The sequence below is a fragment of the Vanacampus margaritifer genome, chromosome 7, assembly GCF_051991255.1.
Source record: "Vanacampus margaritifer isolate UIUO_Vmar chromosome 7, RoL_Vmar_1.0, whole genome shotgun sequence".
In the NCBI taxonomy this organism is placed as follows: Eukaryota; Metazoa; Chordata; class Actinopteri; order Syngnathiformes; family Syngnathidae; genus Vanacampus; species Vanacampus margaritifer.
This window is the reverse complement of record NC_135438.1, coordinates 10,495,245-10,510,423: the sequence shown is the minus strand read 5'-3', so window position 1 is coordinate 10,510,423 and position 15,179 is coordinate 10,495,245. Positions and strand designations below refer to the sequence as shown.

Below are 15,179 nucleotides of genomic sequence, written 5' to 3'. Positions count from 1 at the left end.
CGCTCAGCCCGAATAACTCCATTCACCGGTGGCGCCTGCACTTTTTCTACTCTCATCTCCTCCGGGCTTCACACACACAACATAAAAATAAATGAATAGGATCAAATCAGATAAGTGTGGCAGCATGGTTACTGATAGGAGAGTGCAAAAATCAATCATCCTTTTCATCAGCAGTCTCCATCCCACCTTGCCATGTATGTCGCACCTCGCACCTTCATCCCCTTTTCAATCTTCCCGCTCTTCACTTCGTAGGATCCCTTTCGTCATCGTTATCTTGAGTGTCATTCAGCGTCTCTTTCCTGTTCCAACTCGCTGTATTTAATGCAAAAAAAAAAAAAACACTCTCCGCCTTTCTCAAGCTAATTTTATGTGCATGGAAAGTACAAATACAACACGAGTTGTACACTTTCCCCGGATTCCTTCACTTTTTCTTTTTCTTTTTTTTTATGGCCACGCGTCTTCTTCAAGTGGTTGTGACTGACAGCAGCTGGCCTGTCAAAGAGGCGCGAGTCAAGATGGCGAAAAGTGAAGGAGGGACAGACAGGACGGCGTGAGGAGATAGCAGGAGACGTTTCTAATTCAAAGAGACGTGCGGTGTTTCCGTGGCAACTCGGTTCCCATGGAAACGGCCGTGCTAAAGATGCCATTAGTGTGTGGAGAAAATATACTCTTGTTGCACTGTATATGGACCAAAAATATAGTTGCGCTGAAAGGCGGCGCTGGCATTTGCGCACATCGGCGGCCTGACACATATGAGCGCAATTACAGTCAATAACACACCTGAGGTCAACTATGATAGGTCAATTATGGGCTGCCTCTGCGCTCGCTCAATTATACTGATGGTCGGTCCCTCTTGGGAAAACAAGTCACAATTGTGCTGCTAATCAAACGAGTCGCACTCGTAGCTCGGATTTTACTTATCAAATTTGGCTGCTGGGGGCAAAATTCTCAGAGTATTTTGCTCATCGATGATGACATCCTACAGCCTGGGACCACCGACATGAGCACGCACACTCCAGTGATCAATCTTAACGCCGAATATAACTAGCACGACCTAACCATGGTTGACAGAAGTGGATCGTACGTAAAGTCCTCACTGTGTTTATTGTGGTGGGGGGGGGGGGGGTGATTGGGGTCAAAGAGACACAGGGGGAGATGAGGGATGAGTAAAGAGGACTCAAAAGATTTCACTCGCATTTGACATCAGAAATAAATGTTCCTGAACATTACAGGAGATACCAAAATAGCAGCCAGCCACACCTCATGTAGCATCAACCCACATTTATTATTAGGATATACTGTCTCGATATACACATATATACTGTAAATGTTCAATTATGCAATGATGGCAACAAACATGCTATATTTAGCTCATGGTAGCAAATAAATACATACTCAATGGATAATATGTCCATTTTGTGAAATGTCATCATATGGCAATTAAGGCAAAATGGAGTACATGGAACTTGAGGATCCACAAAGGATTAAAAAAGGAGTTCAGAACATTCATGTTCAGAAATATTTGACAACTCCATTACGTTGACAACCAATTTAAAAAAAGCATTACAAAAACAACATCAATATCTCGCAATGATTGCGAGGGAACGCAAACGTTTTTTGCGAGGGAACGCAAAGTTGTTCTTTTCCCCCCTACCATGTCACCTTAGGGCCTCCGTAATAAAAGCAGCAAGTTCATGCAGGCACATTTTTTCTTTGACATGTATGGGGTCTCTCTGGTTTTGAAAACTGGTAAAAACTGGTGTATCACCTGAACATTTATCATCAACAGTAATACCCTGTTTAAACACATCTCAGGTGTTGTGCCCTCTGACACTGATTGATTTTCCTATGATAAGAATCCGAAACATTTCTTATACAGTACATATTTTTTTGCTATAGAAATAGCAAAGAATATAAGCCGTATGAGCTGGCGCCTGTCGAGGAGCAGGGCTTACTTTGATGCCGAGCAGGAGGCTGGGAGGGGGGGGGGGGGGGAGATTAGAGAGAAGAGCGAGTGCAAAGACAAAGATGTGGCGTAAAGATAGAGGAGGAGAAAATGAGAGCGAACAGTGTGGAATCCGCAGAAACAGAATGGAAAATTGAGGAAAGCGAGCAGGAAAAAGGAGATAGCGGTGAAAAGCAGTGAGTGTTGACTAAACGTGACTGTGTGTGACAACACTCTGCAGGGGAGAACAGCTGCAGAGTCACAGCACATCTCAGACTGCATCGTAAGAAATAAAACAAGCTAAATGAAAAGTCACAGTGCTGATCTGCTAATATTGGATGGCAATTTGCTATTACAATGGGAAGTACCGACATCACAGTTGCTCAGGGCTCAGGCAACGGCCAATTACAGCTCACCTGTTTTCAGAAGCTGAGCTGTGATTGGTTGTTACCTGAGACCTTAGCAACTGTGATGTCATTTTCACTCGACAGCAAGTGGCAAAATGGCCGCCTTCTGATATTGATAGAAACGGCTGGATTTTGAGTTTTGGGTGATGCTGTGATCTATAATCGAATTTGAGTTGAGCCGTGCAAGTCTACGTACGCTGCACTTGCACTGTAAAACTGCAAACGGTTCATTAAGCTCATTAAATCAAATGTAGATGCTTTGATCACTTTGCCAACACTTGGATATCTGGAGCAATTAGAAAGGTATTACGTGGTTTAGGGTCAATTGACATAATTCCAACAGTAACTTGACCTTATTCCAAGAAACAGGGAGTATATATTTAAGAGTCTGAGACTGTCGTTATTATCGTTCCGTGTTAGCCTAGCGACCGGAAGTTGGCACACGGCAATACCCCAAATGCCTAAATGGTGCGTCCATAGAACGCTGACATATATAACAACCTGGACTGTCAGTCGGTTCTCGAGGGCAGCCATCTTGCGTTGTCTATGTTACTAACAACTTTTGTTATTTTATTCACTGAAAACACTGTTATCAGTGCATTTATTTATGCCAAAATCCCATTTTGCACACATTTGTTGTTCTCTAAATATTCATGCAAAATTTTATTCTGATTTCTGCCAGACTATTTTAGTCCGTAAAGTGACTTTTGTAACTCGCATGCCAATTTGTCTCCTATGCTTGTTTTGACTTCATAGCTCTCTGGGTGTTTAATGTAAATTTCACAGACGATTGGTGCTGTCCTTACAGTCATCTGATGTAAAATCTTGTACTGTTTTTTTACATTAGCACTTTGATGCTAGTCAACATCCATCGCCCTGCAATTGATAAGATTATGGTCTGGCTGTATGTTACAGCCTAGGCACTGTATGTTATACATGAACCGATAACAGTAGTCAACATTTGGTGAGAATCTGATCATCACTTTCCTCACTACGTATGTATTCATTTATATACCATTGTAAAGGGACACCTGTCTTTGTTCAGTTTTGTTCAGTGTGTAGTCACTCGCTTCAGGAGCCATTTGTTTTTCTTCTATTTCATCGGTTTGTTTGGACGCTCACTCCAGGTGTCATTTTCGGTAAATGATGCTGTGTGACCTTTTAGCTCACACCGATGTTTGGTGCATATTGGCTCGCCCTGTTCTGTACCAGGTCTTTATCACCACTAGTGAATGTTTGTGTTTTCTGCTCTGCTACTGCTTTTTACCACAAACCGGTGTTTCTGCAATTTCCCGCTGTCACACCTTACAAAGATTACCAAAGGAACACAACATTTATTAAAAACTACTCATTTCGGTTCTGAAGTGTTCGGTTTAGGTGAACGGTATGGGATTTTTTTAATAGGTTTTAGGTGAACTAATGAATACACACTCAAACGCACATACTCACCCACATACAAAATAAAAAAATATTTAAAAAAAAATATATATATAAAAAAAAAAAGATGATGATGACATGTCAAATCGGTAAAATTACCGAATGAACAATACTGAGCTCTCCAGAAAAAAACAAGAACAAAAAAAAAAAAAAAAAAACTACTCATTTCAACTCTTCCCTGAAAAAAATATGAATTTATGTTGAGTGATTTTATAATACTTTTTTTATGAATATTTATTTATATAAGTACAGTATCGGCCACTTTTGGGCAGTCACGTGATCATCGTGACATATCGCATGCTGTAAACATGCGGGGGAAATCGCCAAAAATTTGTGTTCAGCCGAAAGTGAAGATGAAACTGTGGCCGATAAGGAGGACGCACTCAGCCGGCCCATAGCGAGTAGAAGTTAGGGACCGTCTGCAAGTTGCGTGTTACATACAGAGGCAAGTCACCATTGACATTGGTCACTCTAGAAATGTAGGTTGTGGACGGTCCCTAACCTGGACGTTAAACATCCGGCTAGGCCAGCTACATGTTGTGTCAGCGCGCTTCGCCCACATTAGGAGAGGCCACACCCACCACCTCAACCCCCCACGGAAGAACATGAAACCTGACGTATCAGATTGCCGCAGCATTTGGCGATAGATTTTTCTTGCCCGTTATGTCAGCAAACTCCCATTCAAATGAACGAAGGCGGCTGTCGTTTACGCACCGGACACGGCATCACGATCACGTGACCAGGATAATGGCGTTGCCCAGGGTATGTTCTTATTTTGATACTTACTTGGTTTACAAAAAAAAATTATCAGGGAATAAGATGCCAGAGATGTTTGCACTTTTATTCTTTATATACAATGCCTAATCGAATACTGGAAAATGAGTTATAAGTGGTGTGTTCTTTTAAGGATATATTAGTCTTAACAATAAAATTTTTAAAAAATAACAGAGCAATGTCTATTCGTATACACTCTACACTAGACATGGGCAAACCCCGGCCCGCGGGCCAAATACGGCCCGTTATGCGTTTCAATCCGGCCCGCCGAACTTATCCGATAAGGCTAGAAAAAAAAACAATTTTTTTTTTTTTTCAGCTCAGTGGCTGAGTGGTTAGAGTGTCCGCCCTGAGACTGGGAGGTCGTGGGTTCAATTCCCGGCCGGGTCATACCAAAGACTATAAAAATGGGACCGATTGTCACTCTGCTTGACACTCAGCATTAAGGGTTGGAATTGGGAGGTTAGATCACCACATGATTCCCGAGCGCGGCGCTGTTGCTGCTCACCCCTCCCTCAGGGGATGGGTCAAATGCGGAGAACAAATTTCGCCCCACTTAGATGGGTGTGACAATCAGTGGATCTTATCTTATCTTATCTTATTAATTTTATTTTGTCCATGCAATGCGGATTGGATGTACGCGCTTTGTCCCCAGCGCGTGACAGGCAGCAGCGGCTATCATGCAGCCGCATGTGTCACACGTACTGTGGGCCCGGGTTAAAAATGGGTGGGCCAAATGGAAAAAAATTCTTTAACTTTACGCCTTGAATTGAAATCTATTAATAATAGATGCAGTCACCAGGTTTGACAGATCACAGTGTATGTGCTATTATAATCTATTTACATTTCTCCTCCCACTTTGCCAAATAGTGTGTAAATGTCGCATCTTGCATATTCATTGAGGCAAACGTACTACCTGGATTAGGGCTATTTTATAATAATCATAATAATAATAATAATATATTTCATTTAAAAACAGCACCTTTCAGAACACCCAAGGTCACTTTACAAAGCATAAAAACACAGCAAAAGTTGAGCTAAAACATTAACTCTTTGACTGCCAGACGTTTTCAGAAAAGGGATGTCGTGGGTGCCAGCCGATTTTAAGCATTTTGACTGATCTTTCAAGGTCCATAGAAAATTATGTGTTTGGACTATGGAAACACACATACTGCCAAAACACGATTGGACTCTCATCTTCCATCAGAAAAAAAAAGTTTGTTTCTACCTTATTCCGTTTTTGAGTAATCAACAATAGAAAATGGTTAGTTTCACCTGTTTTGAAAAAAACGTCTTTTAACGTCTTTGGCACTCCTCCATAGGATTTAACGAAACGTTATTTAACGTTTTTGGCAGTCAAAGAGATAAAAATGAAGCTATTGGAAAAGCTGTTTTAAATAAGTGGATTTTGCACATTTGAAAAACGCAGTCCTAAGTGCACATTATAAGTAAATTGGGTTGTACATTTATCTGTGTGTTTTTACTGTGCTATGAGGTCCAAATGCTCCTGGTCCGGCCCATCTGTCAAAATTTCAAACCCATTGTGGCCCGCAAGTCAAAAAGTTTGCCCACCCCTGCTCTACAGTCTCTACTGACAATGTGAATTTAATTCCAAAATCCCAATGTTTAGATGTTCCCTATATCCCATGTTGTGGGAATGGAGCAGGAATGAGGTCAGGGCTTACACAAGGAAAGAGTGAGTGAAAAGTGCCACTCACTGCATATATTGTATAATGGCCAGCCACCTCCATGTGTCAGTCATGCTCAGCAGCTGTCACAAACACATTTCACTTGCTGCGCTCTATCGTTAAAACAAACACACTGTCGAGAGACATGAATGTATAGTAAGTGAAACAGCAAGTTACTCAAGCATAACTAATCAAAACAACAACAACTAAAATAAAATGTCATTCCCATTTTTGTAAATGAAAAGTATCAACATAGTCTTCTGCCAACATTACGGAACTGTCAATATTAGAAGAAATTCTCTCATGCGCCTAAATGCTTGGTTCTGCTTTTTCATCTTTCTTTGCACTTTCTCCTTCCTCGCACAAGTTCCACAAGTTGAATGTCAGTAACTCGCTATACTCGCTATCACCGCCCCTCTCTTCATTGCATTTAGAGCTAACTTGACCTTTCGGGATTAAATACCCAAAGCCGTCTTTCTCTCCATTTAACGGCTCTCTCCGCCTGATGCAAAAGCATGAAAACCACCACATTATGAGACTTTCTTTCTTTTTCTTTTTTTCCCCCAACACCCGCTAGCATCTCTTATCTTTATATCTTTTATCTGATACTTTCTTTTCATCCTCCGTGTTCCCAAAACACAAGAGAGCACCACGAGATGACGTTGGTGACCAGTATACACTTGTTTTAGAGTTAACTTTCAACCCCAAATGAGACGAGACCTTGAGGGTGGTGACAATTATAAATGAAACTAAACTGCAAAAACAATTGCATACATCATAGCTCTGACATTATTCTCGCTTTATTGCCTCAGCGTTTCCATGTACTTCCATTATAGCATACTGTAATGTAAAAAAAACAACAACTGTCAAATATGCTGCTGACACACTGGTCAGAAACCATCCATCCATCCATCCATTTTCTTAACCGCTTGTCCTCACAAGGGTCGCGGGGGTTGCTGGAGCCTATCCCAGCTGGCTTCGAGCAGTAAGCGGGGTACACCCTGAACTGGTTGCCAGCCAATTACAGGGGGTCAGAAACCTACTAATAATAATCTAGAAACCTATGGCAGCGACTTGTAACGAGGCACCGCCCGATGATGTCACCTTATTGAACACATTTCCCTTACATTGGTTTCACAAGCACAAACCAATTACATTTTTTGGGACAAGTGAGGCAGCAGAAGGCACATATATGGCCTTGAACGTGATGATTTTTCAATCAAACATATCAGATGTGCATGTTTAGAAATATTCAACTTAATCTACAATCATATTATGGCAAAATGGCTGCTGTGAAAATGGTAATTAAAACAAGAATGCTAGGCCGTTATTCATCAAGGAAAAGGCCCGTTGGGAGAAGCTGCAACACAGGCTCAATATCAAATTGTGGTTTATTGTGAATATTCTGAAATGAAATCCTCTCAAAGCCAAGGAAGGTCGCTGTGGCGCTTCCTTTCTTGGAAGCCAGATTGTCCCGTTTGCCGAGTTATTTAGAGGAGATTTAGCTCAGACGATGGGAGGGAGCCACAAGCTTGACTGACAAGCCTCATAAGTCAACTGGCCACTAAATGGCCTTACTCAAGCTATAAATGATATTTATCGTGCGCGACGAGGGTCAGTAATCAATACGTGCTGGTTTTGTCTCCCAACTAATTGAGAATCAAAAGTGATCAATCTGACCACTGTTATTTTGTTTGTCCAAAAAAGCTGGACATCATTCCCACATGCAGCCAAGTTAATAAGATTAACGGGATAATTAAGATTCATGTGCTGCAACGTTAAAAGGCCAGGCGACGGCAGGGGGTGGTGGTGGCTGGTTGGGGGACAGTTGTACGTGCTGTAACCGAGTGCAACGCCGCCACGTCGCCTGTGATCTCCCAAATTAGTCAAGCAGAGCACGCGCAGCACACCCGCTGATGAAGTGGACTCATAATGGGATAAGAAAGGCAAGGAAGGGGCCCACATTTTATTGTGTACTTAAGGGGTTGGAAGGAGAAATGTGTTGAAGTGTAAAGATTATGAATGGGACGAGGAGAGAGAGAGAGAGAGAGAGAGAGAGAGAGAGAGAGAGAGAGAGAGAGAGAGAGAGAGAGAGAGAGAGAGAGAGAGAGAGAGAGAGAGAGAGAGAGAGAGAGAGAGAGAGAGAGAGTTTGCATTCGAAAAGAGGGGGAATTATGCGTGACTCTGAAAGTCTCCATTTGGTTCAACTATACCCATTACTTTCTTTGGTTCAAACCACAAATGAGTCTACGCGCACCTTGGCCACCAGGGGGATATATAATACAGACAAACATAGAAGAAGAAGAAGAAGAAGAATGGTCACTATCTGCTGTTTGTTGTGACCTTTTTTTTTTATTTTTATTTTTTTTTACTTGCAACACAACTCACATCTCAAAAATCTTGGTACACTTGTAAGTCGAGGTACTACTGAATTTCTTAAGGGAAAATTTGGTAAATCAAGGTCGCCCAGGCTCCCGGAACAGATTTCGTCACAACTTAAAGGCCCCACCGCGTTTCATTTTAAACGTAGCATAGCACTTAAGTTTAAGCAGAGCGTGAATGTAAGATATGGGAGAGAGTGGTGATAATGCATCCTTTAAATGAAACTAGACTCATGACGGAAAGAAAAAAAATACTGTGATGTTGATGCACACTTGACATATTTTCCTCCTCAGAGTACTGACAGAAAACCCCCTCAAGCTTTTGTTGATGAAAGATGTCAAAATTACTGTGAGCACGCTTTTTTTCCCTTTTTTTTTTTTTTTGCTTTGACAGAACAGCGGCATTTACAAACGATTATTAAGAAGCAGAAAAACTAAATTGATTTGAGTTGTTTTAGAGTGACGGCAAGTGAAATGATATAGACAATACAAAATGACCAATTAAAGAGATTAATAGAATGCTTTGATCAATTGTGGCGGAATTGTTCCATCCAATTAGAACAGATGCAGAAGTGCTACATTGCTCTCACAAGCAACAGCATCAATACTCTTGTTTTGATTTATGGAGCATCTTTGTCACGATGACAGCGCACAAACAGAGGAGACGGACCCATCTAGGTGACGTGTGAAATGGATGACAAACATCTCCTGCATTACAGATGCCCTCAGCTGACAATGATGATTCATTTTCTTGTCTGAATGTTGCGCAAGACAACAGATCTTCTTTTAGTGCAAGATGCACATGAGTATTACTCCTGTTAATGGACCAGACAGGACTTTGCTGGTGTCATTTCAGAGCATGGTGTCTAAACTCAAGGCCCGGGTGCCAGATCCGGCCCATATAGGTTTTGACAAAATAAAATTAAAAAAAAAAAAAAAAAAAAAGTGTTATTTCTATGGATGATCTTGTATCAACATCTACAGGAATAATATAAATAAATAAATAAATTAATAATAATAATAATAATAATAATAATAATAATAATAAAGAATGCTAGGAAAAAAAGTCTTAAATCTTATTCGGTATCTGGAAAAATAAAGCAAATTGCAAAACGAGAAAAATTTGTTGTTGGTAATTTATGTCATTAATAATGTGACTAAAATTATTAAAATAAATAGTTACAGACAGCACTGTAGATTGATTTCCTTGGTGTGTGTCTGTGACTTGCTGTTCTTGTCTGCCGTGTGTCCAGGGGCACAGTGCTGTCAGACACCTCGTTTGTCATTCAAACATCCTCGTGGGCATGACCGGTCTATGCCATCTTTTTCATTATGTTACACATTTTGCCTAGCAGCAAGTACCTGGTCAAAAATGTCACACAGATCAACGGTCTACGTTGCTATATCTGTCAGATAGTTCAAATGTTATTTCAGTTGTGACGCTTTATACCGAATTAGAGATGGGCATCATAATTAATTGACCGTTTAGAATTCTCTCGATTGGTGAGTTAATATTCTTTAACTGTGATCTAGTCTGAACTAGTTTGCTGTCGGAAGAAACTCGATGCTACAATATATTCATTTAGTCAAATACTAGCAATTAACCACAAGTCAAAACGTATTGTGATCAATACTGGCAATGAAACAGGCATGCACAACATTGCGATTGAGATTCTCACAACCCCAGTAATATATATATATATATTTTAAACTAACACCTTATGTATAATAATTACATAATTTTGTTGTTGCATAATCAGGGATGTGATTTGACCAAAGTGAAATTATCTGAAAATTTAGCCGGGGGTCTGGGGGCCGCTGGCACCCAGCTAGGTCCAGGTTTTTAAGTACTTTCAATGCACTCACATGACAAAGAAATAGACAAAACAACAGCATAAATTTTCAATGTATATTGAACTATCCCATATAAAATGGCAGTTTTAGTCAACTCAAAATCAGTCACATTCAAAAACATTGGACTGCCTTTGCTTTTAAAAACTATCACTGAGAATATCATCATATCTAACTAATGTGATTACTAAGTTAACACATAAATAATGTTGAAGAGTTCAAATTTCATGAACAAATAATTGTATCATGACCAAATGAAAAGTAACTCATATTAGAGCATACCACAAATGTCTTTGTTATAGCAGAAGATGTTATCTGTCGGAGTCATGTGCATACACAATGAACTACTAAAAAAAAAAGCCAGAGTATTTCAGTTTTACTGCAGATGATTGAAGTGGTTGGAGCCTCCCTTTTTTTGTTTCCCCATAAAAAACCATTGAATCACCTTTCCCTGACAATTAGGATTATGTGTGTGTGGCAAAAGCGGATTTTTACTGCTACTTTGTCCCAGCCTTTCATTCAGTTGGACAAATGTCACCACAGCGCCGACGCAGATTCACCCCACGTTCCCTATCGACCACCTGACAGACACTTTTTCAACCCAGTGAGAGATTAGTATTAAACATGCGGCAACTGTAAGCCCTCCTGCATAATTAAAAGTAACGGCAGGCGCTGTTGGACGGAGAAGCGAAACAATGCAAACAAAATGAAATGTGGCGAAAGAAGCTTTGAGGAAAGGGGTTTATTTAGGAGAACATTTTTCCAGATGCTGTGCATCTTTTGACTATATCTTATGTGTACCGAAAACCACGGCTATAATCTCCCCAAACACAGGCAAAAGGCTATAATCATTCAACAGCAGCAATGAGCACACACACAAAACAGGGGCTGGGAACACGGCTTACGTCCTCACAATAGATCTGGAAGACCTCATTAGTCTCCAGAGCTGGAGTCGAGCGCGGGCCCGGCCCGACGCTGTCGCCCTGTTCTGCCAATAGCGACGCAAGGTAGCGTGTGAATTAATGGCTAAATGGAAATGTGCAAATTGTTTGGTGCAGATTGAGCCTACCTGCATCTGTCAATGACGCACTTGCTCATTATAAATAAGCTGCTGGAGAGGAATATAAAGCTCTCCCGCTGTATTGTTTACGTGGCCTTGCCATCGCTACAGAGAATGTGAACTGCTGTGTGAGAAGAGACTATTTAAACACTGCAAAAGCACACGTGCACAGTCAATGTTTTTAAATGGAAATCAAATTGCTGAAATATTGATGTACTGTACACTGGCTAGCTCGGCGTGGAAAATTACTCGAGGAGGATGTAGAGGCAAATAATGAGTTAGAGAGAATATTGGTGGCTTGATGAGGAAAGAAAAGTACATGCATTATTAACTGCTGTACAGGAGGAAAAGGAGACAAATCCATCTATTTTCTATACTGCTTATCCTCATTAGGATTAGCGGTGAACTGGAGCCAAGCACTGTTGACTTTGGGTGAGGGCTGGGGTACACACTGGACTGGACGCCAACCAATCACAGGGCACATACATCTGTGTATGTATAAATAAAGTTCCTACTAAAATCACACTACAATTGTACTAAAAAGAACATTTCACACGAATAGAATGTCATCTTCACTGCATTTGATAAAATAATCTGTATACTCTAAAAAAAGAATTGTTAAATCAATTAAAGATTACAAATTGAATTATTTACCCCCCAAAAAATATTTCAATTGGTAACACACAATTGAATTAAGTTAATCCAAAGTGAAAAGTTTAATTAATTATGAGTTGATTAAATTTAATATATTCACTTGAATTAAATTAATCCAAAATAATCAAAATTTAATATATTCACTTGAATTAAATTAATCCAAAGTGAAAATAATAAATTTAATTAACTCATAATTAATTAAATAGAATAGTTAGAAAGTCATCATCACATTTGATAAAATAATCAGTATATTCTAAAAAGACAATCGTTTAACCGATTTAAGATTACAAATTTAAAAAAAAACATTTCAATTGGTAACACACGATTGAATTAACTTAATCCAAAGTGAAAAGTTTAATTAATTATGAGTTGATTAAACTTAATATATTCACTTGAATTAAATTAATCCAAAATAATCTAAATTTAATATATTCACTTGAATTAAATTAATCCAAAGTGAAAATATTAATTTTAATAAACTCATAATTAATTTAACTTAATATATTCACTTTGGATTAACTTAATTCAATCGTGTGTAACCAATTTTTAAATTGGTCAACAATTCAATTTGTAATCTTAAATTACTCCAACAATTCTCTTTTTAGAGTGATATGACTTGAATGTAGTACGTGATAAGAATGATCTGTGAAAAAAAATGCCACCACTGACCCCCATCTTGTGCCTGTATAATCAGTGACAGAAGGCATGACTTGCAAAATGTGAGTCATAAGTCAAGACAGTAGCACAGGTGTGTGTGTGTATGTACCTGATTTTCAAAATACAACTATCACTAAAAATGGACCAAATGGTCCACGAGCCGGTGGTTGGGGACCCCTGATGTATTGCAGATGTTACAAAACACATCTCACGTCTCATTGTGTTTTTATTTTTATGTAGCAAAGAATAGCTCACCTACTTCCAATCATATTTCCACCTCTCTTTTATGATACATTTTGATGTGTTCGTTCATCTGATCAAGGTTTTATCCCTCCATCGGCGTCCAGAGATCAAACTGCTTTTTCTTTTTCTTTTTTTTATTTCCCTTTTTCCCTCCAGGCACTTCTTTTGTCAGACCAAGAAATAACGTTTCCTTTCTCTTTTCCCGTAACTACTTTTATAGAGTAGGTCGAAAGAAATGTATAAGAAAGTGGTTGCCATGCCAACCATGTTCACCACATTCATCTGGTATTCTGTCAGTGTGTGTGGAAGAAAGCGTACAAGACTGAAAAAAAGGTTTGCCAAAGCAAGACAAAGTCGATGGTAATTACTGGGTGATAAAAAAAAAGGAGTCTAAACTGCTGTCTCCTCTGCAATTGATCAAATTCCATAATAATGAGAGAATAATTTTGCCAAACAGGCTGATTTGAATGCTTGTAATAAAAGTTGTGAAAATTAACATGATACTAGAATCATCCAAAGAAATTATTTAGTCTTATTAGTAAGTTGATTTAAGCAACAATTGGCTCATCTACTACACAGGAAGTAAGCACCATTTAAATGGTTCATGCTGAGTATTATTATTATTCTCACACAGGTTCGCCTCTACAAATATTTTCATAAAATTGAACACATGGAGGAGGTCAATTGAAATCAAATAAAACTGATTTCCAACAAACCAGTCAAATCATAACATAAATGTATATCACAACTAGCCATTCTGAAACGAGATGTTGAATCGGGATCCTTCCTACCTTGGCTGCCATGACCATGGAGGAGCCTCCGCGGATGCCCAGAATGGGAATGTGAGTCTGAGCCGAGATGAAGTCCAGGATCTGAGCGATGGCCTCCTGGTCCGTGTCGTCGCCAAAAACGACGCCTTGCAAAGAGTTCCTCGACATTTGCGTACAGATCCGATTGATGATGCTCTTCGGGTCCGTCTCGTTCATGGTCACCACCTCCACCTTTGGGGGGTAGGGGATGTGCAGGAAGTCCTCTTTCTCAAGTCCCGCCCCCAGGGCTACTTCACTAGAGTTCCCCACCAAGATGACGGCGATGCTGAGGGAGCTGATGAGTTTGGGGTTGATTGGGGGAAGAGCCTGTGGCCCAGGAGAGTACTGAGGGGGGATGACAACGCCGCGCTGGGTGCTGCCTGCCCTCGGGCCACCGTGTCCACCTGGGGCGCCTCCTGGTCCTGAAGCTGGACCTCCACCCCTGCCCCGAGCCCCGCAGACGGGTTGCAGGAGCACTAAGAAGATAAGGAAGAGCAGGAGCAGTCGTGGCCGAGCATTGGGGTGACGTGACGTCTGTTTTAGGGGTGCAGCATGAGGACGATGGGGGCAGGAGGAGGAAAGAAGGTGCGTTTCCTGAGGACAGGTGGGAGACAGGGGGAGGCTGACGAGCATTGTGGAGGAGTGTAAATGCCGTCCCTGCAGGAAGGGGGAAAAAAGGATAGCAGGTATTAGGTACGCAAAACAGACTACAGGAGAAACAAGAGGGGGGGGGGGGGGCAGCAACTGAGTTGGTAAAGCCGAAATCCTCACTATGTGGACCCAAATGCCTTTCAATACCGTCCGACTGCCATTATTAGAACATTTTGACAAATGTTTGGATATTTACCAGCACATATTTTTTCATGGTCATCTTATTTCCCAAGTACAGACCAATCAAATGCTTTGTAAAAGTATTTCCTCTCAAGTGACGTGCCAATTAAATAGTTTATTCAGAGCATATTTGTGAGTGGAGTGCGTGAATGTGGGTGTGCGTGAGTCAGGCAAGCGGTGAAGAAAGAGCCCAATAAAGGATAAACAGATAATATGGTGTCGGGTTGAAATCTTGTACCAACTAAATAGTCACTTTTCAGAAGACTTCCAAAACGGCATGTTTGTTCAGCCATTAACATTACATCATCAAAGAGAGCAAGCATTTTTCAACACTTTAGATGGTCAATAATTAGTAAAACAATAATAATAATAATTATCATAGTTTGGATTGGGTTTAGTTTGATTTTTGTTTAATTTATTCCTCAAGTCTCTTTAGTTAGTC

The 15,179-nt window shown here is 40.3% G+C and overlaps 1 protein-coding gene across 8 annotated transcripts in view; it reads right to left on the bottom strand.

The window, feature by feature from the left end:
- The window catches only part of grin2bb (glutamate receptor, ionotropic, N-methyl D-aspartate 2B, genome duplicate b), a 105,530-nt gene that overhangs the window by 62,706 nt on the left and 27,645 nt on the right, over positions 1–15,179 (bottom strand). For all 8 annotated transcript variants that reach the window (XM_077570097.1, XM_077570098.1, XM_077570101.1 and 5 more), the window contains one exon: positions 13,889–14,563. In XM_077570097.1, the coding sequence (XP_077426223.1) occupies positions 13,889–14,563 (675 nt within the window). The remainder of the gene's footprint in view (positions 1–13,888; positions 14,564–15,179) is intronic.